Source organism: Epinephelus moara, chromosome 16, assembly GCF_006386435.1.
Source record: "Epinephelus moara isolate mb chromosome 16, YSFRI_EMoa_1.0, whole genome shotgun sequence".
Classification (NCBI taxonomy): domain Eukaryota; kingdom Metazoa; phylum Chordata; class Actinopteri; order Perciformes; family Serranidae; genus Epinephelus; species Epinephelus moara.
The window spans coordinates 4,483,633-4,510,082 of record NC_065521.1 but is presented as its reverse complement, the minus strand read 5'-3'; the positions used below and the strand labels follow the sequence as shown (position 1 = coordinate 4,510,082).

General features: G+C 39.5%; 2 protein-coding genes across 11 annotated transcripts in view; one reads left to right on the top strand and one right to left on the bottom strand.

Annotated features, from left to right (window-relative positions):
• The window catches only part of myt1a (myelin transcription factor 1a), an 81,238-nt gene extending 63,913 nt beyond the window's left edge, over positions 1–17,325 (bottom strand). For 2 of the 7 annotated variants that reach the window (XM_050064582.1, XM_050064589.1), the window contains exons 1-6: positions 15,590–17,323; positions 14,204–14,287; positions 14,061–14,115; positions 10,758–10,800; positions 10,597–10,665; positions 9,779–10,014 (exon numbers count right to left, since the gene is read on the bottom strand). In XM_050064582.1, the coding sequence (XP_049920539.1) occupies positions 9,779–10,014; positions 10,597–10,665; positions 10,758–10,800; positions 14,061–14,115 (403 nt within the window). In that variant the 5' untranslated portion in view covers positions 14,204–14,287; positions 15,590–17,323. Of the gene's footprint in view, positions 1–9,778; positions 10,015–10,596; positions 10,666–10,757; positions 10,801–14,060; positions 14,116–14,203; positions 14,331–15,589 lie in introns of all 7 variants that reach the window. The other 5 variants (XM_050064587.1, XM_050064583.1, XM_050064586.1 and 2 more) reach the window with 5 other exon arrangements.
• Positions 17,326–23,198: 5,873 nt separating this feature from the next.
• The window catches only part of LOC126402556 (protein-serine O-palmitoleoyltransferase porcupine-like), an 80,297-nt gene continuing 77,045 nt past the window's right edge, over positions 23,199–26,450 (top strand). For 2 of the 4 annotated variants that reach the window (XM_050064673.1, XM_050064672.1), the window contains exon 1: positions 23,199–23,356. The gene's annotated coding sequence lies outside the window, so the exon portion shown is untranslated. The remainder of the gene's footprint in view (positions 23,357–26,450) is intronic. The other 2 variants (XM_050064675.1, XM_050064676.1) reach the window with 1 other exon arrangement.

Genomic DNA, 26,450 nt, shown 5'->3' with positions numbered 1-26,450 from the left:
CACTCGTAATTGAGTAGGCTTTTGAACAATGCAGGAGAAATGTTGCAGACAGTTTATATTATCAGCCTGGGCCTGGGGCTTGTTGTAACAGTAAATGGGATGTGTTGTAACTTGTGTAAGTTAAACTGTGTCTGTGTGAGTGAACATCTTACCCTGCGATGCGCAATGTGGACAGCGGTTCCAGCCACACGCTGCTGCTGCTGCCAAGCAGCCCCGCCTGTTGGAAAGAGTGTGGGATATACCACTACTAGGAATGGGAGGGGGGGACTAAATCTTTTAAGATTTAAATATATATAAATATAATATAAATATTATTGCGCGATTATAATGAGCACCGCTTACATTGTGCTTTCAATAAATACTACTGCATTGTTCAAAAATTATTAATTGTGTCTCAAATGATTCTAGGGGGGTACAGCTTTACTGAAGGGGGAGTCATGTCCCCCTTGTCCCCCCCGGGATTTCCGCCCCTGGAAATGTACAAACGTTAAAATAAAATCCAAGAGGGTAGGGGAAAAAAAACAATATAGGCTATATATATACATATGATATTTATGGGTAGAATGGCTATTCTATTAAAAATGTAACACCCAACATTATGCAAGCATAGGATCTAATAAAATAAATAAATAGGCCTACATATGCTATGCATATGAAATATATTTTATCCAAAAAATGTGTGATATATTATTTAGTTGCGTAGTGTGAATTAATAGCCTGCTTAATTACATATGTGGAAATAGCCTGTGTCGTCCTTTGTTAACCATTTCACATACAAATGTTACTCATTTCAATGCCGCAGCCACAGTGAAGGGAGTGAAATAATTGATCCAGGAGTAGCTGCAGTGCGCAACAACAACCACCAGGTGGCACATGTGAGCAGTTGAGATGCAGTATCCAACTGAAACTGTTTGAGAATTAGCAGTACTGTTATATTTTCTGCCGGACCTGTAGGCTACAGTAGGTCTATAGCCTACTAACTCATTACACAGTCTTAATTTCATAAAGGACATTTATACTATGATATTTCCACAAGGGTCAGTGTCAGGTCCCCTATTATTTAGCCTAATGATCTTCCTCAACAGTGTCATGATGTAGAACTGCAAATGTGACATATAGGGTATTTATGTGTATCCGCCCGCTAAATTGTGACATTATTTTATGCATATGATATCGATTTTGTATCTTTACAGATACCATACAGATGCCCCCCATTCAATTTAAAGCATAACTGATTTGAGTAAAGGCACAAGAGTTGACAGTTACACCTAGAGTAAAGCTACTGAAGACCAGCAAAATGTTTTCATTTATTCTTTCAGGTGGGTAAATGTCACCTAAGCACCTTTAGATTTTATCAGTAGTGTACCCTTAATAGATAATTTGTTTATATGGGTTTGTATTGTGCTTTGTGATATTGTTTGAAGGAACTGTAACGTAAGGTAACTGCATACGAGTGGATGCAACCGTCACTAATGCTAGCGTAGTTCCTCAGGGATTTAAGCTGTTATTACTTTCATTTTGACAATCTACCCTGTGACAACACATTAGCTAATGTTGTAAGGACTGTAACTGTTGGTAGCTGTTGTTGATTTTGTTAAAATATGTTGAATTGTAATTTTATGGGTTATTGTTTGTTGGACGATTGAGCTAAGCTAACTAAAGCGGCCTTCACATAATAAGAACAATGCGCTTCGCTCACCGCCAGGTGCGGCGCAGTGGCGCGGTCAAATTCAAATAATTTCAACTCTGAAAATCTCGGAAAATCCGAGCGGTGCGTTACGACAAGGGTAGCAGTGCCGCTTTGTCAGGCGTTGCCGCCCTCTCCATAGACAAACAATGGGACAGCCAGTGCAAAGCGGTTTTACAGCTGATCATGTGTAGAGGCCTTTACGCTAACATCAGCTGTCACTTGTTGCCATAGGAATGGTAAACATTCACGTATGGGCTAATGGGATGTGGGAATGCAGAATCAAGCTTCATTGTAAATATAGTTAAGATACATTGTAGGCCTATTTAACACAGGATGTGGGATTCTAGTGGGTAGTAAACTTTTAGAAAATAGCTTAATTTGTAATACCATTTAATTTATTGTAATCTTTGGGTTAGGCTATTGTTTTCTATAGGCTAAAATATAAGAATTGGGACAGTGTACAATTTTTAACATAAAAGATGCACTGCACCAGAATTAGCTCAAAGCTAATTTACATCCGCAGTCCCCCACAATCAAAACATACAACAGCACAACAACAAACAATAGGCTACAAAGCAAAAAACACACAGAACACACCATACAAAATACAAAGCTACACACATATACACACATGGGGCGGGAGGCTTATTATATTCTACAGTCATTGTTAGTTCCGTACCGATCAGCTCACGAAAACCTAAATCTGCACATTTTACAGAAAACTGCTTCTTTACACTCTGTTCTATCAAGAAAAGTATCGATACTACTGTGATGGTTGATTTTTCATTCTTGGTTGTGCAGGGAAATACATTTGGTTGTGAATGTGGTTCATAAATGGCGCATAAATTAGCGGGTGAACCCATAGCTGCGAGAACATGATTTCAGTTGGAGGTGCGGGACTGCTGACTATTAAACACCCCCTCCCCAAAAGATGTTTGAGTTTATTAAATACCTGCAGAGATGCAACCGCAGTAGAAACGATACGTGTGTCTCCCCACTGTGCGCATTTACGTACGAGACACAGCAGCCTAACTTCATTAATTAGCCCATCTGGATCTAATGTATCAGGATCTAATGTTAATTAATGTGTTGTGTTCTTCTACACATGCAAAAGGTCACACACAGTTCAGGTTCATACAGTGAAATTGAGTAAATCCTGAGCTCTATCAGAGCTGTCTAAATAAATACTTCAGAAGCTAAAAGTTTAATTTCATGTTTCATAATACGGATGGTTGGTTTAAATATCATAGTATAAATGTCCTTTATGAAATTAAGACTGTGTAACGAGGTAGTATACTGTACAGGTCTGGCAGAAAATATAACAATACTGTTAATTCTCAAACAGTTTCAGTTGGACGCTGCATCTCAACTGCTCACATGTGCCACCTGCTGGTTGTTGGTGCGCACTGCAGCTACTCCTGGATCAATTATTTCACCCCCTGCACTGTGGCTGCGGCATTGAAATGAGTAACATCTGTATGTGAAATGGTTAACAAAGGACGACACAGGCTATTTCCACATATGTAATTAAGCAGGCTATTAATTCACACTACGCAACTAAGTAATATATCACACATTTTTTGGATAAAATATATTTCATATGCATAGCATATGTAGGCCTATTTATTTATTTTATTAGCGTCTGTGCTTGCATAATGTTGGGTGTTACATTTTTAATAGAAGATTTTATTTTGACGTTTGTACACTTCACTTCCGCTTCCTGTGTCAGGGTACCTTCAGGCAGTTCGTTTTTTCGTTTAAAACCAAAAACGAAAAAAACGGAAATACCATGGTTTTTGGTGAGGGTACCTTCAGGCAGTTTGTTTTTTCGTTTTAAACCAAAAACGAAAAAACGGAAATACCATGGTTTTCCCGTTTTTTCCTTTTTGGATTAAAACGAAAAAACGAGAAAAAGGAGCCGTTTTTCCGTTTTTGTTGTCAGAATCAAAAAACGAAAAATGACAAAACCAAATTCAAATAACAGCCCGATTTTGTTTTTTTTGCAGATTCATTTATTCATTTATTGTTTTGGACAAAAAGTAGAACGGCGGTGACATCAGAGGCGGAAGTAACTTCAAAATAAAAGACAGGAAGATAAGATTGCCTATAAAGCTTAAAAATATCCTATAAAACTTTCCCATGTATCTTTTATTTCCACTTACACCTGATGTTTTGCGCATTTTGAAAAGCTGCCTGCCATTGCTGTGAGGAACTTTTTATTCATAAAAATAGAATTAAAATGTTATGATCGCAAATTTTATGGCTACAGTAAAACTTCTTGTTCAACCATAACGTTGCTGTTCAGAGGGAAATCGTCATGCATATTGTTCCCATGAAGGACGTATAGGGATTTCCTCAAAGGTTGTGTTTTAATATTCATTCGCCGAATTGTTTGCAATAAAGTAATCGAGGATATAATAAATTATTGTGTGTGTCGCGTTGTTACTGTTAACACGGGTTTTCTCCATAACGCATTGTTGTGTCAGTGAAGTGTCAAGCTGATGTTTGTCCATTTTACCAGCAGATGGCAGTAGGCCTATGGATTTACTTGCTGTCATTGAATGCCTGGTTTTCTCTTAGTTTCTGTTGGATTATACAGACCTGCAATTCTTCAGGTTATTGATAGGGACAATTCAAATTATATGCAGCATATATTTACTTGTATTCTTTTATGTTGTTTCACATAGGCCTATGCATTGTTGGCAGAGATGGGCAGCATTTTAATTACATGTATTTAAAATGTTTTATCACCTACTATGACAATAGAAATGTCATACAAAAATACATCCTGTGCCTTTTTTCAAAATCTGACTAATCGAATAAAATAATCAATGATTAATCGATTATTTTTTAAAAATATATAAGTTAGTGGCAGCCCTAACTGTATGCAACACATCTGATTCATATTATTTTAACCTGTTAGTGTTTCTTGCAATGTCCCTCACAAATAAACTAATAAATACATGAATACAAACACCTTAGCTACTATTGAACATTTGAATGTGATGAGGAACCTTTAATGTTCATATGAAGGCAAGTGAAGGAGCTGTTATGTTACGTTGTAATAACCTTTCCTATTTTAATTTAAACTTTTTTATGTCAACCTCCCAATGAGGTGCAGTTTCCTCATCGCTGCCCTTTGCATTGAGGCCCTCCAGACTGGACTGCTATGGACCACTTCGTCTTTGGTTTGCAGTCCGTCGACCGCCAGTAAAACAAGGAAGAAGCAGCCACCGAAAAACAATGAAGAAGCCGCCAAAAAACAACTCACCTGATTTAGACAATGCAAACTTTTTTGAACCCACCTCTTAAAAGAATTAGATCAGGAATCGTTAAAATTCAAACAATGCCCGATCCTAGTGCTTTTTTAAAAAAAAAAAAAGCGATTCTTTGGATTAATGAATCGATTCAGAATCGTCGAAGAAAAGAATCGCGATTTTCATGTGAATCGATTTTTTTTTTTTTTTTTTTAAAAAGCACTAGGATCAGGCATTGTTTAAATTTTAACGATTCCTGTTCTGATTCTTTTAAGAGGTGGGTTCAAAAAAGTTTGCATTGTCTAAATCAGGTGAGTTGTTTTTCGGCGGCTTCTTCTCTAAAAACTTAAGAGACTAATAAGGGAAATCGTCATGCATATTGTTCCCATGAAGGACGTATAGGGATTCCCTCAAAGGTTGTGTTTTAATATTTATTCGCCGAATTGTTTGAAAAAAAAATTGTTTGAAAAAAAAATTCGATTGTTTGGATTAATGAATCGATTCGGAATCGTCGAAGAAAAGAATTGCGATTTAAAAAAAAAAAAAAAAAAAAGCACTAGGATCAGGCATTGTTTGAATTTTAACGATTCCTGATCTAATTCTTTTAAGAGGTGGGTTCAAAAAAGTTTGCATTGTCTAAATCAGGTGAGTTGTTTTTCGGCAGCTTCTTCGTTGTTTTTCGGTGGCTGCTTCTTCCTTGTTTTACTGGCGGTCGATGGACTGCAAACCAAAGACGAAGCGGTCCATAGCAGTCCAGTCTGGAGGGCCTCAATGCAAAGGGCAGCGATGAGGAAACTGCACCTCATTGGGAGGTTGACATAAAAAAGTTTAAATTAAAATAGTAAAAGTTATTACAACGTAACATAGGAGCTCCTTCACTTGCCTTCATATGAACATTAAAGGTTCCTCATCACATTCAAATGTGCAATAGTAGCTAAGGTGTTTGTATTCATGTATTTATTAGTTTATTTGTGAGGGACATTGCAAGAAACACTAACAGGTTAAAATAATATGAATCAGATGTGTTGCATGCAGTTAGGGCTGCCACTAACATATATTTTTTTTAAATAATCGATTAATCATTGATTATTTTATTCGATTAATCAGATTTTGAAAAAAGGCACAGGATGTATTTTTGTATGACATTTCTATTGTCATAGTTGGCGATAAAACATTTTAAATACATGTAATTAAAATGCTGCCCATCTCTGCCAACAATGCATAGGCCTATGTGATAAAACAATATAAAAGAATACAAGTAAATATATGCTGCATATAATTTGAATTGTCCATATCAATAACCTGAAGAATTGCAGGTCTGTATAATCCAACAGAAACTAAGAGAAAACCAGGCATTCAATGACAGCAAATAAATCCATAGGCCTACTGCCATCTACTTGTAAAAAGGGCAAACATCAGCTTGACACTTCTCTGACGCAACAATGAGTTATGGAGAAAACAACGTGGCACACCCAATAATTTATTATATCCTCAATTACTTTATTGCAAACAATTCGGCGAATGAATATTAAAACACAGCCTTTGAGGGAATCCCTATATGTCCTTCATGGGAACAATATGCATGACGATTTCCCTTATTAGTCTCTGAACAGCAATGTTATGGTTGAACAACAAGTTTTACTGTAGCCATAAAATTTGCGATCATAACATTTTATTTCTATTTTTATGAATAAAAAGTTCCTCACAGCAATGGCAGGCAGCTTTTCAAAATGCGCAAAACATCAGGTGTAAGTGGAAATAAAAGATAAATGGGAAAGTTTTAGGATATTTATCAGTTTTAGGCAAGCTTATCTTCCTGTCTTTTATTTTGAAGTTACTTCCACCTCTGATGTCACCGCAGTTCTACTTTTTGTCCAAAACAATAAATGAAAAATGAATCTGCAAAAAATCAAAATCGGGCTGTTATTTGAATTTGGTTTTGTCGTTTTTCGTTTTTTGATTCTGACAACAAAAAACGTTTTTTCGTTTTAAACCAAAAAGGAAAAAACGGGAAAACCATGGTATTTCCGTTTTTTCGTTTTTGGTTTAAAACGAAAAAACGAACTGCCTGAAGGTACCCTGACCGTTTTTCCGTTTTTTCCTTTTTGGTTTAAAACGAAAAAAAAAAAAAAAACGAGAAAATGGAGCCGTTTTTCCGTTTTTGTTGTCAGAATCAAAAAACGAAAAATGACAAAAACAAATTCAAATACCAGCCCGATTTTGTTTTTTTGCAGATTCATTTTTTCATTTACTGTTTTGGACAAAAAGTAGAACGGCGGTGACATCACAGGCGGAATTAACTTCAAAATAAAAGACAGGAAGATAAGATAGCCTATAAAACTTATAAATATCCTATAAAACTTTCCCATTTATCTTTTATTTCCACTTACACCTGATGTTTTGCGCATTTTGGAAAGCTGCCTGCCATTGCTGTGAGGAACTTTTTATTCACAAAAACAGAAATAAAATGTTATGATTGCAAATTTTATGGCTACAGTAAAACTTGTTGTTCAACCATAACGTTGCTGTTCAGAGACTAATAAGGGAAATCGTCATGCATATTGTTCCAATGAAGGACGTATAGGGATTCCCTCAAAGGTTGTGTTTTAATATTCATTACATGGGAAAGTTTAATAGGATATTTATAAGTCTCATAGGCAATCTTATCTTCCTGTCTTTTATTTTGAAGTTACTTCTGGCTCTGATGTCACAACCATTCTACTTTTTGTCCAAAATAAGCGAGGAGCAAGGAGCGGCTATTTTTTTTTAAAAGGTGGAGCGGAGCCTTATCTCTCGCTCCAATTTCGCTCAAGTCGCTCATGCCCCACCCAGAATCCATCTTTGCACCTGCGCACACCCACACTATTTTTTTTCAAAACTATGGAGTTTACTGTGTACTTCAGAAAAGAAACTGAGAAGAGAAGCAGCGGTACCTTGGAGAAGGGTCCCTAACTGCGGGGAGAGGCGAGAGGACTTCCCCGGAGGTCAGCCGCTTAACCTGGTCCGTCTCCTCTACACTTTGACTTATTTCCACCCTGCCAGCGGTACCGTGTAGAACGGTCCCTAACTGCGGGGAGAGGGCTTCCCCAGAGAATCTACCAAGCTCATGTTTTATTTGTGAATAGAAGATTACAGGTTAGGGTAGTACGATGCAGTTTTTTTGAGCGGAGTGGTCAGCGAGTGGAGCGGGATAAAATTTATGATGGAGTGGAGCGGAGCGAAGAATGCGCAGAACCAAGCGGACCGGACGAGCGGCGCAAAGTAACAGGACTGCGAGCGAGGAGAGGAAATTTACACCCGCTCTGCTCCGCTCACATGCTCTGGTGCATGTCGCAAGTACATAGTGTACTCCAGTGATGTGTACTAATGGAAGTATGCAATTTGAGACACATTCATTGTAATTGTTAGCATATTAGCATGTTGATGTTAGCATTTAGCTCACTGAGGCCTTTGCACACTGAATCTTTTTTTTTCGGATGAATTTTTTTAAATCCGTCATCAAAAAAAAAAAGAAAAAAAAAATGTTACGTGCATAAACCTTGCACACTGATTCCGATGTGTTTTATTGCTCCGTTTGGTGTGAAAATTTGCAATACGTGACAAAGTGAAAAGACACATTTCTTCCTGTCACCACTCCCTTCTTGTCTTTCATTTGGCACCGCAGCTCCATGAAGGGGTGGAGCTGTCCTCCCTCTCTGTCTCCATGTTCTGTGTGCGGTCCATATCATCATCCACCTGAATATTCCTATATGACCTGTTGAAAGTGAGCTATCTGAGTAATGAAGTGATTCTGTGCGCCCTGTTCCTCTGTCTTGTCACAGCTGTGTCCCGCTGCCATATTTTCTTCACTGACTCTTGATCGAACATCTCTTTCTAAAGCAGGAGTGTCAAATTCATTTTTGTTTATGGGCCACATACAGCCTAATTTGATCTTCAGTGGGCTGGACCAGTAAAACTACTGCATAATATTTCCCTTTTTTAAGTGTAAAGAAGTACATTATGAACGTTCATCCACTTACAAAACAAATGATGATCAGCCTGCAATTTCCTGAGGAAAATATATGCAAATTCAACAGTATTTCTTAGTTTTCCCACAGTCAGTCTACTCACTGCACTCTGGTCAGGGTGAAAAGCCTCTTTACATGAAATATCACCTCACTGTTTAACCTGCTCCTGAAACCTTGCACCTTTTGGCCTTCACAAGTGCATCAATATTAGGTGTGCAAAGTCATCCAGTGGGCTGGATTGGACCCTTTGGCGGGCCAGTTCTGCCCCCTGGGCTGTATGTTTGACACCACTGCGCTAAAGGCTTCTGACGGATATGAAAAACGCAGAAAATTGAAGCTGCTCTGAAAATTTTAATGATGGATGAAAGTTTCAGACTCAGTGTCCCAACATGATTTAGACAAAGTGAATTTGTATTTAATTTTACATGTGCGACAATTGCGGACTCAGTATGCAAAGGCCTTTATTCTTGATGGAAACTATTCAGCTGATAGTTTTCACACCATCTTACAATTTTGTTGTTTACTACTGTATTGCAATAACTGAGTTGTGATTATTTAAGCCAGCCAAAGAATGAGTACCCTTGGGTTAGTGGTATGAACTGAGGTGTTAATGGGATAAGAAAAAAAAAAACAATATTGTTCTGCTACACAATATTTTTGCCTTGAATTTTTTAGAATCTTTGCTTTTTTGGTGAATTATTCGATAGTGAAAATCACTCTTTGGTGCACTGGTTTGGTGAGACATGAAAGTGTGGCCCTACCTGCTCTTTGCACACTGGTACTGTCATGTTTCACGGTAACTTGTCTGGTTTGGTTTCACTCACTTTTTGTTGACTCTGGTCTGTTTTTTGTATTGTTTTTCTTCTTCTCTTTAAGGTCTTCTTCTTCCTCCTCCTCCTCCTTCTGCGTCTCTTCCTCTTCTGCTGTATCACTGTCTGCAGTGAAGCTCTCATCTGCTGCTTGTTTGGCAGGCTGGTTCCTCCTCTTGGGAGCAGACTGGTTTTCCTCAGCCTCAGCCTTCTCTAGCTTCCTTTTCTTCACTATCGGACATCCAAGTATGCTGAGGAGATTGGGATGGCTATGTAAGCGAACGCTAACATGCTCACATAGAACTGCAAAATCAGCAGTTGTTCTGGGCAACACTATACATTGTGAGATGTAATGAATATTGGGGCTGCATGCTTCTTGTATTGTTATATTCTAACAACAATTCACATAACATCTATTTTACATCACATTTTCTAAATCAAAATAACATGCTCAACTATCACATATGGTTTTACATAAAGTTACACCATATACCATCAATCATAAAATAATCACCTTGATAATCACACTCTAATACATGTGCATGTTGTACTATGAATTGCTGATATGTATGTTTGAGTGCATAAAAGTGATAACTTTTTGCTGCTCTGATTTTACATATTTTTTGTTTTGTCTGTTTGAAGAGCTGCACTGAGGCAAATCCCAATCAACTGTACTGACATAACAATGAAGTATTGAATTGAGTGCTTCTTTACCTGATTGCTGATGCTGTGTGCTTTTTATAGGTCACATACCAAAAGCTTCCTGACCTATAAAAGCACTGGCTTACTAACTGCTGTGCACAACGTTTGATGTAATACTGTATGAACCTTACCTCCTATGTCTTGAATATCTTCCACTGACATGGCCTTTGCCATCACATCCAGGGGTGGGACAGCTGCTACTGACACGCAGCAAGAAAAATACTCACTTTATAAACACAAGACACACTTCATACACCATGATAGTCTTCTGTTGAAGCAAAAAATCTCTTACCTTAACTCCTGCTTCATCTCTTGTCCCACAAGTTCTGACGACACTGAGCGTAAAGTGGCGCGAGAGTCAGCAGATGCACAAATAAAAAATAATATGAGAGCTCTGAGTGTAAAAACACCTGAACCTTTAATTTTGTGGAGGAAACAGCTTTACTAATAGCGCATTTACACACTGTAGCATTAATCCTTGTACAGTGGCATGCAAAAATTTAGACACCCCTGATCAAAAGTTGTGAGTAGAAGATGAACTGATCTCCAAAAGGCATGGAGTTAAAATGAAACTTGATTTTTTAAACATTTTAAGCAGGATTGGTGTATTATTTTTGTTTTGTACAATTTTAGAGTGAAAAAAAAGGAGAGGAGCACCATGCAAAAGTTTGGGCACCCCAAGACATTTGAGCTCTCAGACAACTTTTACCAGGGTCTCAGACCTTAATTAGCTTGTTAGGGCTATAGCTTGTTTACAATCATCGTAAAGGAAGGCCAGGAGATACGAATTTCAAAGCTTTATAAATATTCTAAATATTATATTGTCCCAAAAATCAGCAGCCAGGGCTCCTCTAAACAGCTGCCTAGCACTCTAAAAACTAAAATAACAGTGTCCACAAAGCAGGAGAAGGCTATAAGAGGATAGCAAAGTGTTTTCAGGTAGCTATTTCCTCAGTCCGTGATGTAATTAAGAAATGGCAGTTAACAGGAACTGTGGAGGTCAAGTTGAGGTCTGGAAGACCAAGAAAATATTCTGAGAGAGCTGCTCGTAGGATCGCTAGAAAGGCAACTCAAAACCTCCGTTTGACTGCCAAAGACCTGCAGGAAGATTCTGCAGACTCTGGAGTGACAGTGCACTGTTCTACTGTGCAGCGACACCTGCACAAATATGATCTTAATGGAAGAGTCATCAAAAGAAAACCTTTCCTGTGTCCTCACCATAAAATTCAGCATCGGAAGTTTGCAATGGAACATCGAAAAAAGCCTGATGCTTTTTGGAAACAAGTCATGTGGACTGATGAAGTTAAAGTAGAACTTTTTGGACACAATGAGCAAAGGTATGTTTGGAGAAAAAAAGGGTGCAGAATTTCATGAAAAGAACACCGGTCCAACTGTTAAACACCAGGGTGGATCGATCATGCTTTGGGGCTTGTGTTGCAGCCAGTGGCACAGGGAACATTTCACAGGTAGAGGGAAAAAAGGATTCAGTTAAATTCCAGCAAATTCTGGAAGCAAACATCACACCGTCTGTAAAAAAAACTAAAGATTAAGAGAGGATGGCCCCTACAACAGGACAATGATCCTAAACACACCTCAAATTCCACAATGGATTACCTCAAGAGGCGCAAGCTGAAGGTTTTGCCATGGCCCTCACAGCCTCCTGACCTAAACATCATTAAAAATCTGTGAATAGACCTCAAAAGAGCAGTGCATGCAAGACAGCCCAAGAATCTCACAGAGCTAGAGGCCTTTTACAGGAAGAATGGGTGAAAAGCCCTCAAACAAGAACTGAAAGACTGGTTCCAAAAAAAAGCTGCCAAAGGGGGGCACTAACAAGTACTGACCATGCAGGGTGCCCGAACTTTTGCTTCAGGCCCTTTTCATTTATTATTTTGAAACTGTACAAGATTTAAATTAAAAAGTAATCTTGCTTGAAATATCGAAGAAATGTGTCATTTTTAACATTTTGCCTTTGGAGATCAGTTCATCCTCTACTTACTTAACTACATTTTGACCATTGGTGCCAAACGTTTTGCATGCCATTGTGCATACAGTGAGAGTGTCCCCTTTGTATGAAACTTGTAAGCACAGCTGGACTACCAACCAAGCAAAGAGGACAAATGCTGTGGGGCCAAACACCTCCAGGGACCCAATGAGACTCTTCATTTGCCAAAAGCAAATTTGTTTGGTATAGTACCACATAGTCTCAATAGCAACTGAAAAGATAAGGGCCTTTAGACAATAATAATGACCTCATCTTGAGGCTATTACTTGTCAAAATATAGTTTTAATTTAATTGAAACCTATGTATAATCATTTTACTAAAAACTAATTTGACAAACAGTTAACCTGAGGCCAGGTAGTAGGGTTGGGAATCACCAGAGAAACCACGATACGATGTTATCATGATACTTAAGTCACGATACAGTATTATTGCACTTTTAAATGTTGCCATATGCTGAGTATTGTAATAAAACATATTGCAATATATTGCGATTTATTATCTTTTTTTAACTGTAAATTATGGTTCTAGAGGAACACTTTGTCAACATGTTTTATTGAATAAGATAAAGTTTTCAGTCTGTACATCTCACTTCAGTGCTTTTTTTTTGCAGCAAAATGTATCTAATGGACAGTAAAAGCAATTGATGATATTACTCTGGCAGGCTAAATAAGGTTTAACTTGTATTGGTCATAATAATAATCGATGCAGGATATTGGATTTTTTGCTGATATTTGACCGATACCCAATATGGATATATCCCCTTTTTTCCCTACCATTTTACCATTTTAGTAATCATGAAGTCTCTTCTGTTGTTAACATCACCTTATGCATGCATAATTTTTTAAAAAGCATGTTGGCCAATTCTGATGACACGCTGATATTATCATGCAATACTAATTTATTTAATAAAAAAATCAATACTTTGCACTGTATGATGATATGATATTGCCACACAAAAATATTATAACAGTAAAACAGTCCTGTCTCTTACTGTTCTGTATCGCAATGACATGACCTGTCAACAAATGACAATACAAACAGTAAAGATGAAAATGGGAATTCTGTCCATTCTCTTGCAATCAATCTCCCACACACAGTAATGTTTAACTTTGTACTGTTGAAGATGATATATGTCATACAGAAGAGGTGCAGCTTTGTGCATTTTCAGTCATTGTCATCCAAACCTTTGCCAGAGTGACCTCAGAGAAGACACAAAGTACAACATGGCTGTGCATTTTGACGCTCTGGTTTGTAAACTATGACACCAGGACATGTCATTCTGATGGCCCTGACATGTTCATGGACATAATGATTTTCTTATGAGAGATAAACTAAGGATTTTGAGCAAGTTGACAGCTTTTGCAGGTAATCCATTGTTTGCTGCTGTTTGTACAAATTGTTTCGAGAAATTCACTCACAGATCTGTAAATGTTAAGAATGATCTCAGAAATGTACCAAAGCAACTGAGAAAAACTGCAATCAAGCCCTGGATGAAATATCACGTTAGTGTCATTTTACATCCAATCTTATGGGGTGAGGTTGGTGTGTGTGTGTGTGTGTGTGTGTGTGTGTGTGTGTGTGTGTACTGACCCCGGGTGCCTTTGGAGCGGGTACGTGTTCGTGTCTCTGTAGTGTCTTGGCTCATCTGAAAGACAGAGGGAGGCAAGGTTCTTAAGTATTGAGGCGCAGCATTGATGACAGACAGACAGAAAGACAGACAGACAGATAGATACTTTGATGCTGAGGCTCCTTCTCTCTAATTGATTGGCTGTCCCCTGGTCCCCCTGGGCTCAGTGTCTGACCTTTGAAGTCATTTTCTGTTGAATGAAACACACAAAGAACCAACTCCTTCACTGTGAGCTGGTGATGAAAGAAGAATGGTTAAATCAAGAGTTCTGTACTACCATGAAACATATACAGGGGCATAGCACCAAATGCTGGGCCCTGTTCATAAGCCATCTCTGTGAACTTTACATTTGTACTCGTAAACAGCACCTTGAAGATCGACTCTGCACTCAGGATTTTAGGTAGCCTAAATAGGCTTTAATACGTTGCGTGTTCAGGTTCCCTAGCAACCTCAGACACAACCTGCCGCCGCGCTCTTGAAAGGTGGCACAAAAAAAGGCCTGACCTCATGTTTACCAGGCAGTTAAAATGCGATATGTTCATGGCCCCTCACTTATTAAGTCACTTATTAAGCTCTATCTGAGTTTAGTGACAAATACTAGTACAAGGGTGGACTAAACCATTTTGCGCCTTTTAGGGATGAGACGGGCCGAAGACAACTTCCACTGTCAGATTTTTTGTGTTGTTTTTTCAAAAGGTCAGTCTTTCAGGTGATTAATTCAACCAACTGTGATTTATACTATTTATCAATAAAATATATAATATATATTTATCAATAAGATATTCCAAATTACAGACATAACTTGAAAATATATCATTTTAATATAGCTTTTCAATTTGAAGATTCCGCTATGCTCTATAATATAGGCTAAAGGAATGTCATACATGACAGTCTGACCGCAGACAGCAGTGGTCGCAGGATCGCTGGCCAGGAGAGCTGCAATAAAGTGCCTGTGCGCCTGCTGGGAGGCTTTGACAGCAGCTTCAATGTGCACTGACTGCTCCCGCAGAACATCTACGAAAAACTAAGTGCGAATATCAAGTAGACAGTAAAAGGCTTCTTGTGTGCTGGAAGCAGAGATATAGGCCGTGCTGCTAACCAGGAAAATGCCTCTCTCCTCTTCTAAACTGGTACACTGACAGAGCACAAAACATACAAAGGCCACCGGCGCTCCGCGGTTTACACTTTTGACTATACTGCCTGCATCAACACCGGGCCGCCATTGTAGGCGCCGGAAATAACGACCGACAATGAAAATCAGCTTAAAAGCATGGCCGTCCGCGCATTGGGTTCTGCTTCAATTCATGTCGAATGGAAAACCGTCAGAGAACATGCTGATATCCCCGATGGGCTAGCCTAACGTTACAAATCGCTTCATCACGTCCTCCCTGCTCGGCGTGGAATCCACCATAAGGCCTGCAGCCAAGGCCCCAGAAAATACCGACAAATAAGTGCGCTTCACGCTCTTTGTCACAGAGACATAAAGCCTTACCTTACGCTCAGACTACTGCCCTACCCTCCCCCTCCGCTTCGACATCTCCGGACTGGCAGAGAGACGTTCACTGTACTGCACTACAGTGACTCCAACAAGCAGAACCCAGCAGAACACAACGAACGGGACTGTCTGAGTGCGACAGCCGTCTCAGACTGAGCCCAGCAGCCCTGAGCTGTTCAGCACCCCGGACAGAGACAGCCGAATTTTCAGCACCATGGACAGTAACCCCGCTGCACTGCCTCCTGCAGGAGCAAAGGAGAGCTGCACCCGGCCGCTGCTCATCAGGGGCCGCCCTGCCAGGCCTGGACTCCCGCTCGGCCCGGTTCGTGGGATACTAGAGGCGCACACCGTGTCAGTATTTCAGGAGCAGCTGGAGGACGGTGTAGAGGAGGAGGAGGAGGATCCCACCAAAACACACTCCTCAAGCCAACACAACATCCAGTCACTTAAGAACAGCTGAGTATAGCTGCACAAATAATGTTAGGCTGGTGACAGACGGCTAATGATAGCATATGCTACTAGTACTACTGCAAGTGTAGCAAGCTATACTATGTATCGACTGTTAACTAAACTAGTACTATGTACTGTAGGCTATCTGTCATCTTCATACAGCCGTGGAACAAACTCATCAGTCAGCCACCGTTCATAACTGCTCTCGAGATCAGCCAATCGGAGAGCAGAGCTTTGTTCCTGTGTCCTAGGTCAGCCAATAAGGAAGGAAGAAGAGACAGCGGTTTAAAAAGGAAGAAAGAAAAAGTAACTTCATCAATGAAATACATTTACTGGTATTTACATTATAGCTACTGTTTTAAAGCATTTTGAATTACACATATATTTGAAATGCTTTTGTTAAAGCTGATTTCAAAAAGTTATGTAAATAATAACACACGTGCAGGGGCTGGCAGTTCAAGGTCAAGGCAAGGTAAACTTTATTGTCCACAAGGGACATTTGGCTTGGGCTTCCACCCCTGCTCCACCCCATAGATGGACTGCAGAGAGGGGAGCTGTCTTACTCCTATGATCTTCCCTGCAGTTTGCATCAGTTGGGCCAATTACCAAACCAAACTGTGATGCCAAATCTGACAAGGCTTTCCAAGACTGCTTGATAAAATGATCATAAATTTTTGGTCAACACCATGAACCCTGAGACGGCGAAGAAAGTGCAGCCTTTGCTGTAGTCTATTACAGAGGCTGTTCACATGTCCACGTTAGTGAGTTGTCAATACAGATGCCCAGATATTTAAATGAGGAGACCTGGGAGATGGTTGCGTCATGAATGACCATGGGCCTGTGGTCACCAATTTGCCAAGGATCAAGTACCATCTCCTATGTCTTTTTAACATTTAGGACAAGGTGGTTGTCATCATTTTACAAACCTTTGTATCTCTAAATAGTAGCTCACTAAATCACTGTTTTTCTTTAATAGGGTAAGATAGCGGTGTCATCTGAGAATTTTATGATGTAATTATTCAGGTAGGCAGTTTTACAGTTGTTTGTGTACACTGTAAAAAGGACAGGTGAGCTAACGCAACCCTGAGGAGCTGCAGTACTCAAAGTTCTGGATTCTGACAGAGTGCCATTAACACTGACCTTTTGAGCACGATCAGTTGGAAAGGAATGATACCATCTAATAATGAGAGGATGTACATTAAGGTCCATCAACCTCTTAATTAAGAGATGTGGCTGTATCGTGCTAAATGTGGAGCTAAAATCCACAAATAAAAGGCGTGTGTAAGATGTATTATCCTCCAAGTGTTTCAAAATTAAATGTTCCAAAGCTAAAACTGCGTCCTCTGTACTTCTGTTACACCTGTAAGCAAACTGAAAGGGGTCTAGTGAACAACCAACCGCTGCCCTTAGTAGACTGATAATGATTTTCTCAAAGCACTTCATTACCACTGAAGTTAAAGCAACCAGGCGATAGTCATTATTTTCCTTGCAAGATGCTTTTTTGGGAACAGGAATAACAAGAGTTTTTCCAGATGGACAGGACGATATGTAAGTCCAATGACTTCTGGTAGATGGGACACCAAGCCTCAGCTAGTTCCTCACTGCATGAGTGCAGCAGCCGGTCACAAATCCCATCTGGACCTGTGGCTTTTCGGGGATATGTTTGTGAAAATAGTCTCTTAACCTCCCATTAGCCAATGGTGATTTCCAAGTCATTATATATAGGTACAGACTCTACAGCTATTTGTTCCTGCAGGAAGTTGATATGAATAAATAAATGGAGGAGAGTGGGGTAAGATGGGTCAATATTTACCTATGTGGTCCTTTCAGCAAGGAAACATAAGACAGAAGAACAATGGAAACGTTTACCCCTTTTTCAATATGTCTCCTAACAGTTGAAATAATGCATTTATGACAAAGGGCCCTGAAAATATGACTTCAGAAAAAAAAAGCATCGGGGCGTCGGTGGCTTAGTGGACAGAGCAGGCACCCCCTGTACAAGGCTGTTGCCGCAGCGGCCCGGGTTCGAGTCCAGCCCATGGCCCTTTGCTGCATGTCACTCCCTCTCTCTCTCTCTCTCTCTCTCTCCCCCTTTCACACTCACCTGTCCTGTCAATTAAAGGCTAAAATGCCCAGGAAAATATCTTTAAAAAAAGAAAAAAAAAAAGTATTCCTGTGGCTCAACTTGCCCCAGGTTAGGGTTAAATTGATCCGAGTCAGTGGGTAAGTTGAGCCATGTGACTTTTTAAGGATACCTCTTTTAAAAAAACTGATTCAATAATACATTTTCCTTTTTCATATAGCCTTATTTGAAACCATCCAAGTACTTTAATATTCCACATTTTTTAATGTTTGCCTTTGGTGAAACCATTTAAAACATTTCTGTAAATGAGGGTAGTCATCCAAATGAAAAGGACAGCCAGCGTAGTTTTGAGGAGCAACAAATAGTTGTAACAAAATTCTTAATGAAAAAATGTGGCATTAATCATATATAATAAACAAATGAGTGTTTGGCAGAAAAAATAATAAGAAGAGATGGTGGCCTGCCATAAAATTCTTGAACAAATCTTGACCCTAAAGAATATATTTCATACTACTGTATTTACCAACATTCGCCAACACCTTTGGCATAAGCGGCTGCCCCCTCCAGATGGTTCCTTTCTGGTAGGTTCTTGGTATGATAACTTTTCTACAATATTTAAAATGTGATAAACCACCAGTTGTGTAAAATATTGAAATACCATTGTATACTTCAGAGCTTTCATTTCACTTTAGTGGCTTTTGGTTGGGTAGTTGGAGCACTAGCTCAGTTTACCCCACAGCATTTGGCTCAATTTGCCCCGTACCCACCATTTTGGAAAAAATGTCTAGATTAGCAACTCAGACTAGTTTTCAGATAAATGATTCCCATGGTTTTATATGTTGGCAAACCACATGTAAAATACACATTTTTTAGACCTGAAAAACAGTAATTATACCTGACATGCCGAAAAATAACTGTGACAAGCACAAACAGTTTTTAATATGTAAACATGTACTTATAATAATCCCATGTGCTTTTTCCCATCACAGACAGATAGAAATCTTGGGAGCTTCCTGAATTTATAGTCACGTGAGAACAAATGTGCACAGTTGCTCTAGAAACAGGGGGTGGGTCAGCTTACCCACTGGCTCATCTTACCCCACTCTCCCCTGAATAATGAATGTGAAGTAGTTCCTCCCAATATCTAATTTCTGTCCAGTACTGAAACATTTGTAACACTGATGCAATGTTTGTGCAGTTTTCATAGTAATATTGTCATATGATAACAATATACACCTTTCTGTACACATTTTCAATTTTATTCATGCTTTACACACAGGTGGAGGCTTTGTTCTACATGTGTATTTATAGTTTTGTTTTATTTTACTGTGTATATTAAGCATCTTTGACATAAACATTTTGTTAAAGATGAATAAAGTTCTTATCTTATCTTATCTTATCTTATCTTATCTTATCTTATCTTATCTTATCTTATCTTATCTATCTTAACTTCAATCCAGCCTTGTCTCCATATATGACAGTAAGTGCGATGACATGACATGAGGACACAAATAACCCATTTATGAGGCTTATCCCATTTTTGATCATATCCAGGATATGGTGTTTACATGAGCACAGAAAAATCAGGTTTTTCATATTCCCTTATATATATCTTGGTTTATTTCAGAGTACTACAGCTGGAAACTTTTTTTTTGTTTTGTTGTTGTTGAGACTGATGGACAGAGTATGTTGCTCATATCATCACCTAAAACCACATAACAGAGGGTAGAGCTGATACCGCCTCCTCCTTTTACACACACAGATGCAAACACGAGCGCACACACACACACACACACACACACACACACACACACACACACACACACACAAACCTTTATGTGAAAGCAGTATATGATAGTGGTATTAATGTACTGTATGTTATGTCTTTAGATTTTGTTGATTCCTGTAGAGAAATACTGTGCAGCCTCTGTATTTGACCTGTCTCACTGTAGTCAGGGTGAGTTGGTAGCACAGAGTCCACCTCTGAGGGCAGTGCCTTGGTCCAGGGTGGTACAGTAGTAGGAGTACCTTATACACATCATTTAAGACAAGAAAGCCTGGGCGAAACCCAGCCCAAGACAATACATTAAAACTCTACAAAAACTCCTTGATCCAGACAGATTATAATACCATTTTTAGAGGAACAAATTGGCAATATACTACTAACATAATACTTTAACTTAAACAGGGACACTTCGAGTTTGGTGACAAACCACAGAAATTACTGTCAATGCAGTTAAAAGGATAACAAGCAAAAAGAGCCATTTATTAAAAAAACAATAACAAAAAAATCTAAATCTGGCTGGATTCTTACGGACTTAAAGGATATCAACAATCGATTTAGGGAGCTCTGTTCTGTTATGTACACCTCCAAATTCACAGCTACGCAAGAAGAATTTGATGATTTTTTTAATTCACTTCAAGCAATTGAATGCAACTTTTACAGAAAATTTGGACTTTGACTTTTTGCTGTCTGAGTGAGACATGTATAGCTGTAGACACATTCCGTTTGATATGATATGATATGCCCTTACAAACCACGCCCACCACTAGTACAAGACAACCCCCCCAGCCAGATGGTTATCTGAACCCTACAATGCTACACTGTAGTGAATAAACGAGACCAATTGTAGCAATAATCTACTTTAAAATTCATGAAGACGTGATTCACTTTATAAGTATCACGATGTAACTCTTCCCACTAGCCTTATCATAAGCTTAATGACCTCTCTGTTAATGTAATAATTCATAGCCAATCATGAGTTTAGCATTAGCATAAGTAACAAGATGTTGCCATCCCTTTACCCTTACCATAACCTTAATCACCTCTCTTTTAATATAAAACTTCATGGGTAGCTAATTGCTAACTAAGCATTAGCATAAATAACGAGATGTAGCCTTCCCATTGCACTTATCCTAACCACCTTTCTTTTAATACTTCATAGATAGCTGATTGATAGCATAGCTAGCTGAACTATTAATTTTGTTGGGACTTCCGCTTCCAGGCCAAGGAGCGAAGGGCTAATTGTGGACTGACATGTAAGTAATGTGGGCAGGCCATTTAGCTAGAGGGGGAGTCATGTAGCTACTTTAGCTGCAGTTTTACCTAATGAGAGTTACAGAAAGCCAATAAAATATTTCTCACTGGAAAGGCAGCTGGACCAGGTGGGTTCAGGCCAGAGATCTATAAAGCCCTCTGAGATGGCCTTACACCTACTTTACTGAGAATGATTCAAGATCCCTTTAAAAACAAGAGCCTCCCATCCTTTTTTAGTAAAGCAAATATGTGTTGTATTAAAAACTATTAAAAGCTAAAGACAAAACAGATCCTGGCACCTATAAGCCCCTGCTAAACTTCATGCTGTGCAGGTACTCCTTCTGTAATGTTTGCAAATTTCTCAATACTTTGCATATTGTTAAAGGCAAAGATGACGGAGCTGCTATATTGTCTTTAGATGCCCATAAGGTGTTTAACATGACAGGGGGGCCCTATTCAATTGTGACACTGAGGACATTTGGATTTGGCGACACATTCATAGAATGAGTCAAAATATTGCATACTAATCCAAGAGCCCTTATATTCATATATGGGGATAAATCCAGTGTGTTCTCTTTGCAAAGTGGCCTTCGTGCACGCTATTGTGATGGGCCCTGGTGCACACTAGTTACTAGTTATAAGGCACACACACACACACACACACACACACACACACACACACACACACACACCACTTTATATATATATATATATATATATATATTTAAATATAGTATATTCATAATTTCTATGGTTTATGTAGAATAAGCATTGCTACTGACTATTTTAACCAAGAAAAAAGAAAAGAAAAAGTTTTAATTTAATTTGACTTTTCCTTTGAACACAAGTGTAGTTCAGAGGTAGCAATCTGAATCATCAAATCACATACTCATATAAATACACTGAGCAATACAAAACATGATATTTCACCAAAGGGTCTCATTGGAAAGACAGAATGAAAATCAGATAGTTCCTGCTGTTTATCAACACTTAGCTGGTTTTCAACCAACCACTCACCCACCAGTAAGGAAGAACAAGAAGAACATAAACAAGAACAAGAAAAATAGCAGGCCTGACTGGCTTACTCTGACAACTGATTTATACAGATAGGTCAAAAGATCCTGAGAGTGGCAGGGCAGGATTTGGACTGAGCGTACCCCAGTTTGAGTTCAGTCAGAGCAGATGACATGGTGGTGGTGACATGATGGTGTTGCAGTCTTTACAACTGGGCTTATCGCTTTTTTATGAGTGCTTTGGTAGTTGGAAGAAGTGGGGCCAGTCGAGGCAGTTTTGTGTTCAGACTCAGCTGCTGCCCTGGTAGGACTCAGAGGGGGAAGTCGAGAGCCAGACCAGACCTGATGGGGGAAATCCAGACTCAGATCTACAGGCTGGAGAGTCAGGGATGTAGGGTGGGGTACTTATGGGTCCCGACCCACATAGGGATAGAGGGGAATGTGGCAGCAGATAGGATGGCTGAGGTTGCACTACAATGTCAGTATAGATGTCAGGGTTTATATTGGCAGGAGTGAGTGCAGAAGTGCAGGCATCTTTTTTTCATTCAGCCACGGGTTAACGGACACAGTAAAGTGAACAGAGAAGATGAAATCAAGCTGACTAGATTAAGGGCCCCTGTAGACTGCAGAGTGGGCTACTGTTGGTGGGGAAACACCAGGATGGGAAATGTCTGGCATGTGGAGTGATGGACACCATGCAGTGTGATGCTCTGATGCCAACTGTGCACAGAAAAAATGAAGATCTTGTGTGTCGAAGTGGCTAAGCTGGGAGTGGAGACATACTCCTTATGGACTCTGTTTGGGGAGAACTACAACAAAAGCCAAAATGTCAGGAAAATGATTGATTTTTATCCTTACTTAAATCCTATATCCTATCTATCCTATATTTAGGCCAGCAGAAGCCGACTAAGGTGTAGTGACCAGTGTAAACAGAGTGAGGCAGCAATGCGTCAAACGCGCCTAGTCTGCCATTAAAATGGAAAACAGGAAGAAGAAGAAGAAGAAGAAGGAAGGCAGCTTATCTGATCTCTTTTTTTTTTTTTTTTTTTTTTAAACTAATCTTACCACGAAGGCAACAAGTTGTAGCCAATCGCAGGGAGAGTGGGACAGGCCATGCTGTCGCTATCCTAGGAAAAAGCAGCGGGGAGAACAAAAAGTAAAGAAGAAGAGACGAATTCGAGGTACATTGTTTATTTCACAGTTATCCGGGTCTGGATTTGCCACATTTACCCCTGTTCCACAGCTCAGCACAAGTTCTGAGTAAACTAAGAAATACTGATGTGACGTTAGCCAGAGCTTGCTGCACTTGTGTGCAAACCACAGTTGAATATGGAAAGACAGGCCCCAGCACCTTTCATTGGATTGCGCCGATTTGTTTTGCAGAACTGAAGACTGAAGACTCAACCACCGATAAGTTAAACGTCACGTTAGCAAGCGAAATGTGTGTATGCATCTCGTTAGTTTAATGTCGGTTAAAGTTCGTTAACGTTACGTAGACGGATATTTCAGATTTTTTTAAGTGGGGTTTTATCTATAGACAGCACATTACATACACTAGATGTTGGTCAGCATGCCTCCAGTTTGGAGAAACAGGCTGAAACAGGCTGGACATGTTGCTTAGCCTCCAGGTCCATGACATGGAGGCTAAGCAATGTACTGCAGTGGAGGGCTCAGCAACAAAACTTATTTTAGATACCTAAACAAAATCAATATCAGTTTAAGTATGCTATTTTGAGAGTATTTTCACTGCTTTACTTTAATGTCAGATAGTGATTTCCAACAGTAAATCAAAGACAATATATTGCTCTCTTCAAAGCCAGGCTCCATTGGGAAAACCAGTGATTTAACATTGCTGAACACAGGAGCTGCTGTGTTTGTGTTATTGTGTGACTGCTCAGCTGATGGAAGCAACAGTAGATCAGCAGCTCCTGTGATCAGCAAGCGAAAATTACTGGCTGGCATTCTTGAAATGTGAGCAGAGCTAACGTGTGTAAACTGTTTGCAGAAGGAAACTTATGTGTTATCTTGTGGTTTGAGCAGATTTTTCTACAGTAAAATTACATGAAAATTGACATGGACGTAGTGGAGGTCATTCTGAACAAGAATCTATTGAAAGATTTATACAACCTATGAAGGATTTCTCATATTTGATATGAGGAAATTATGATTACATTAACTTGTAATTTGAGCAGACTTTCCCTTTAAATTTCTCATAAACTGCATAGTACAATTACATGAAAATTGACATGGACATAGTGAGGCTCACCTAGATCAAGATTCCATTGAATATCTAAAACCGATTAAGCATTTAAAAAATAACATCAAATCTAATATGAGTAAATTATGAATGTTAAAGGACAACTTCGGTATTTTTCAACCTGGGCCCTATTTCCCCATGTGTATGTGTGCGTATGATTCATGGGTACAACTCGTTCTAAAATTGGTTCAGTATTGAGGGAGGAGGATGCAACCGGAGCCGCGAAATGAGCTAAAACGGTAACGGGGGCAGATGCGTCCCGTATAAGTTTGCGAATTAAAAGTGCTTTTTTTGGCCACTGACTGGTTCAGATCGCCAGTGCTATGAGTGGAGTCAGCTGTCAGTCAGTGTTGGAGCAGAGAGGGGGAGGGCTGCCCCGCTGGGTACTGTAAGTGAGTATGTGTGTATGAAGTGAGTGTTTTTTCGCCACTGACCGGTTCAGATCACCAGTGCTATCTCTGTAAATGGCATACTAGCCTTTCCCTTACCTCTGGGCTGTGTGATGTCACGAGCTTTGCTCCACTGTGTCTGTAGCTCTCTCTACTCGTGGGACAGCCGTTTTCTTGCGGAAGAGGTGTTTCGGGATTGGATGTCTTCTCTTCTTCGGCTGGCAGTTGTCATCTTGGGAGAAGTGAGCCCTGCAGACCCGATGGTCTGCAAGGCGCAGTGTCTGGACAGGAGTGTTAGTATCCATTTGTAGCACAACTAGACACAACTTCAGCATCTCGCCATCCGACAAAGGCAGCCTATGAAAGCTGTACGGGGTGTTGCGCGACATCCTGTTCTTGCGTTCGGGAAAAAGGCCCGTTTATTTGAGCACTCCAAAAACTCCGGTAACACTCCAGGGGGTAGCACGTAAAAGACTCCGTCCCAAACTCTGACTCTTCCAGCGTAACACACGCACTTCATACACACATACTCACTTACAGTACCCAGCGGGGCCGCCCTCCCCCTCTCTGCTCCAACACTGACTGACAGCTGACTGCACTCATTCACACTCACCACTTCCCCAGGGCCGCCACAATATGCTATCTACAGAGATAGCACTGGCGATCTGAACCGGTCAGTGGCGAAAAAAAGCACTTTGGTCAGTGGCGAAAAAAAGCACTTTTATACGGGACGCATTTGCCCCCGTTACCGTTTTAGCTCGTTCGCGGCTCAATACTGAACCGATTTTAGAACGAGTGGTACCCATGAATCATACGCACACATACACATGGGGAAATAGAGCCCAGGTTGAAAAATACCGAAGTTATCCTAATTTGAGTTTATCTTCCTTTTAAGTTTCTTATTATTATTTTACAGGAAAACTACAGGAAAATTGACATGGACATACTGGGGCTAGCCTAAAACAAGAATCGATTTAAAGTTTAATATAACCTATGAAGGATTTAAAAAAAAATTATAATATGAGGAAGTTTGAGCAGACTTTCCTTTTTAATTTTCTCAAAAACTGTACAGCAAAGTCTCAAGAAAATTGACACAGACATAGTCAGGGTCACCCTAAACAAGAATCCATGTTATAAACATAAATATTACATAAATATTGCTTGTCATTATTAGAAATTACAATTTTAATTTGTATTGTGTTTACAATATGCAGATGCCTTTGAAACACTTAAGTTAAACATGACAAAAGAAGAAGAAAACACGTTTAAATAAATTAGTTAGCAGTTAGCAGCTTTAAGCTTCAGATTAGGTTTATTAAAAATGTGAATGGGTTATTTAAATCGACTTAATACATGTTTTCAACATTTCTGGCATCTTGTCCCACTTCCCAGTTGATATATCAGGAGAGAGAACTCTACAAATGTATCTTCTGTTTGAGTGTTGAGACTGTGAGACCGATGTTACTGAACAAACACAAAGCTATCAGTGATGGCTGTGAAAATGTATAGTGATTTAACACTTAATATGACACGATTGTCACCGTACCTTCTCAGTTTGCATTTGCCTGCTCCAGTGGCTGCCGCTAGAATGTCTCACAATGTGCTCGTCTGCAGCTGTGGCTGATAGCC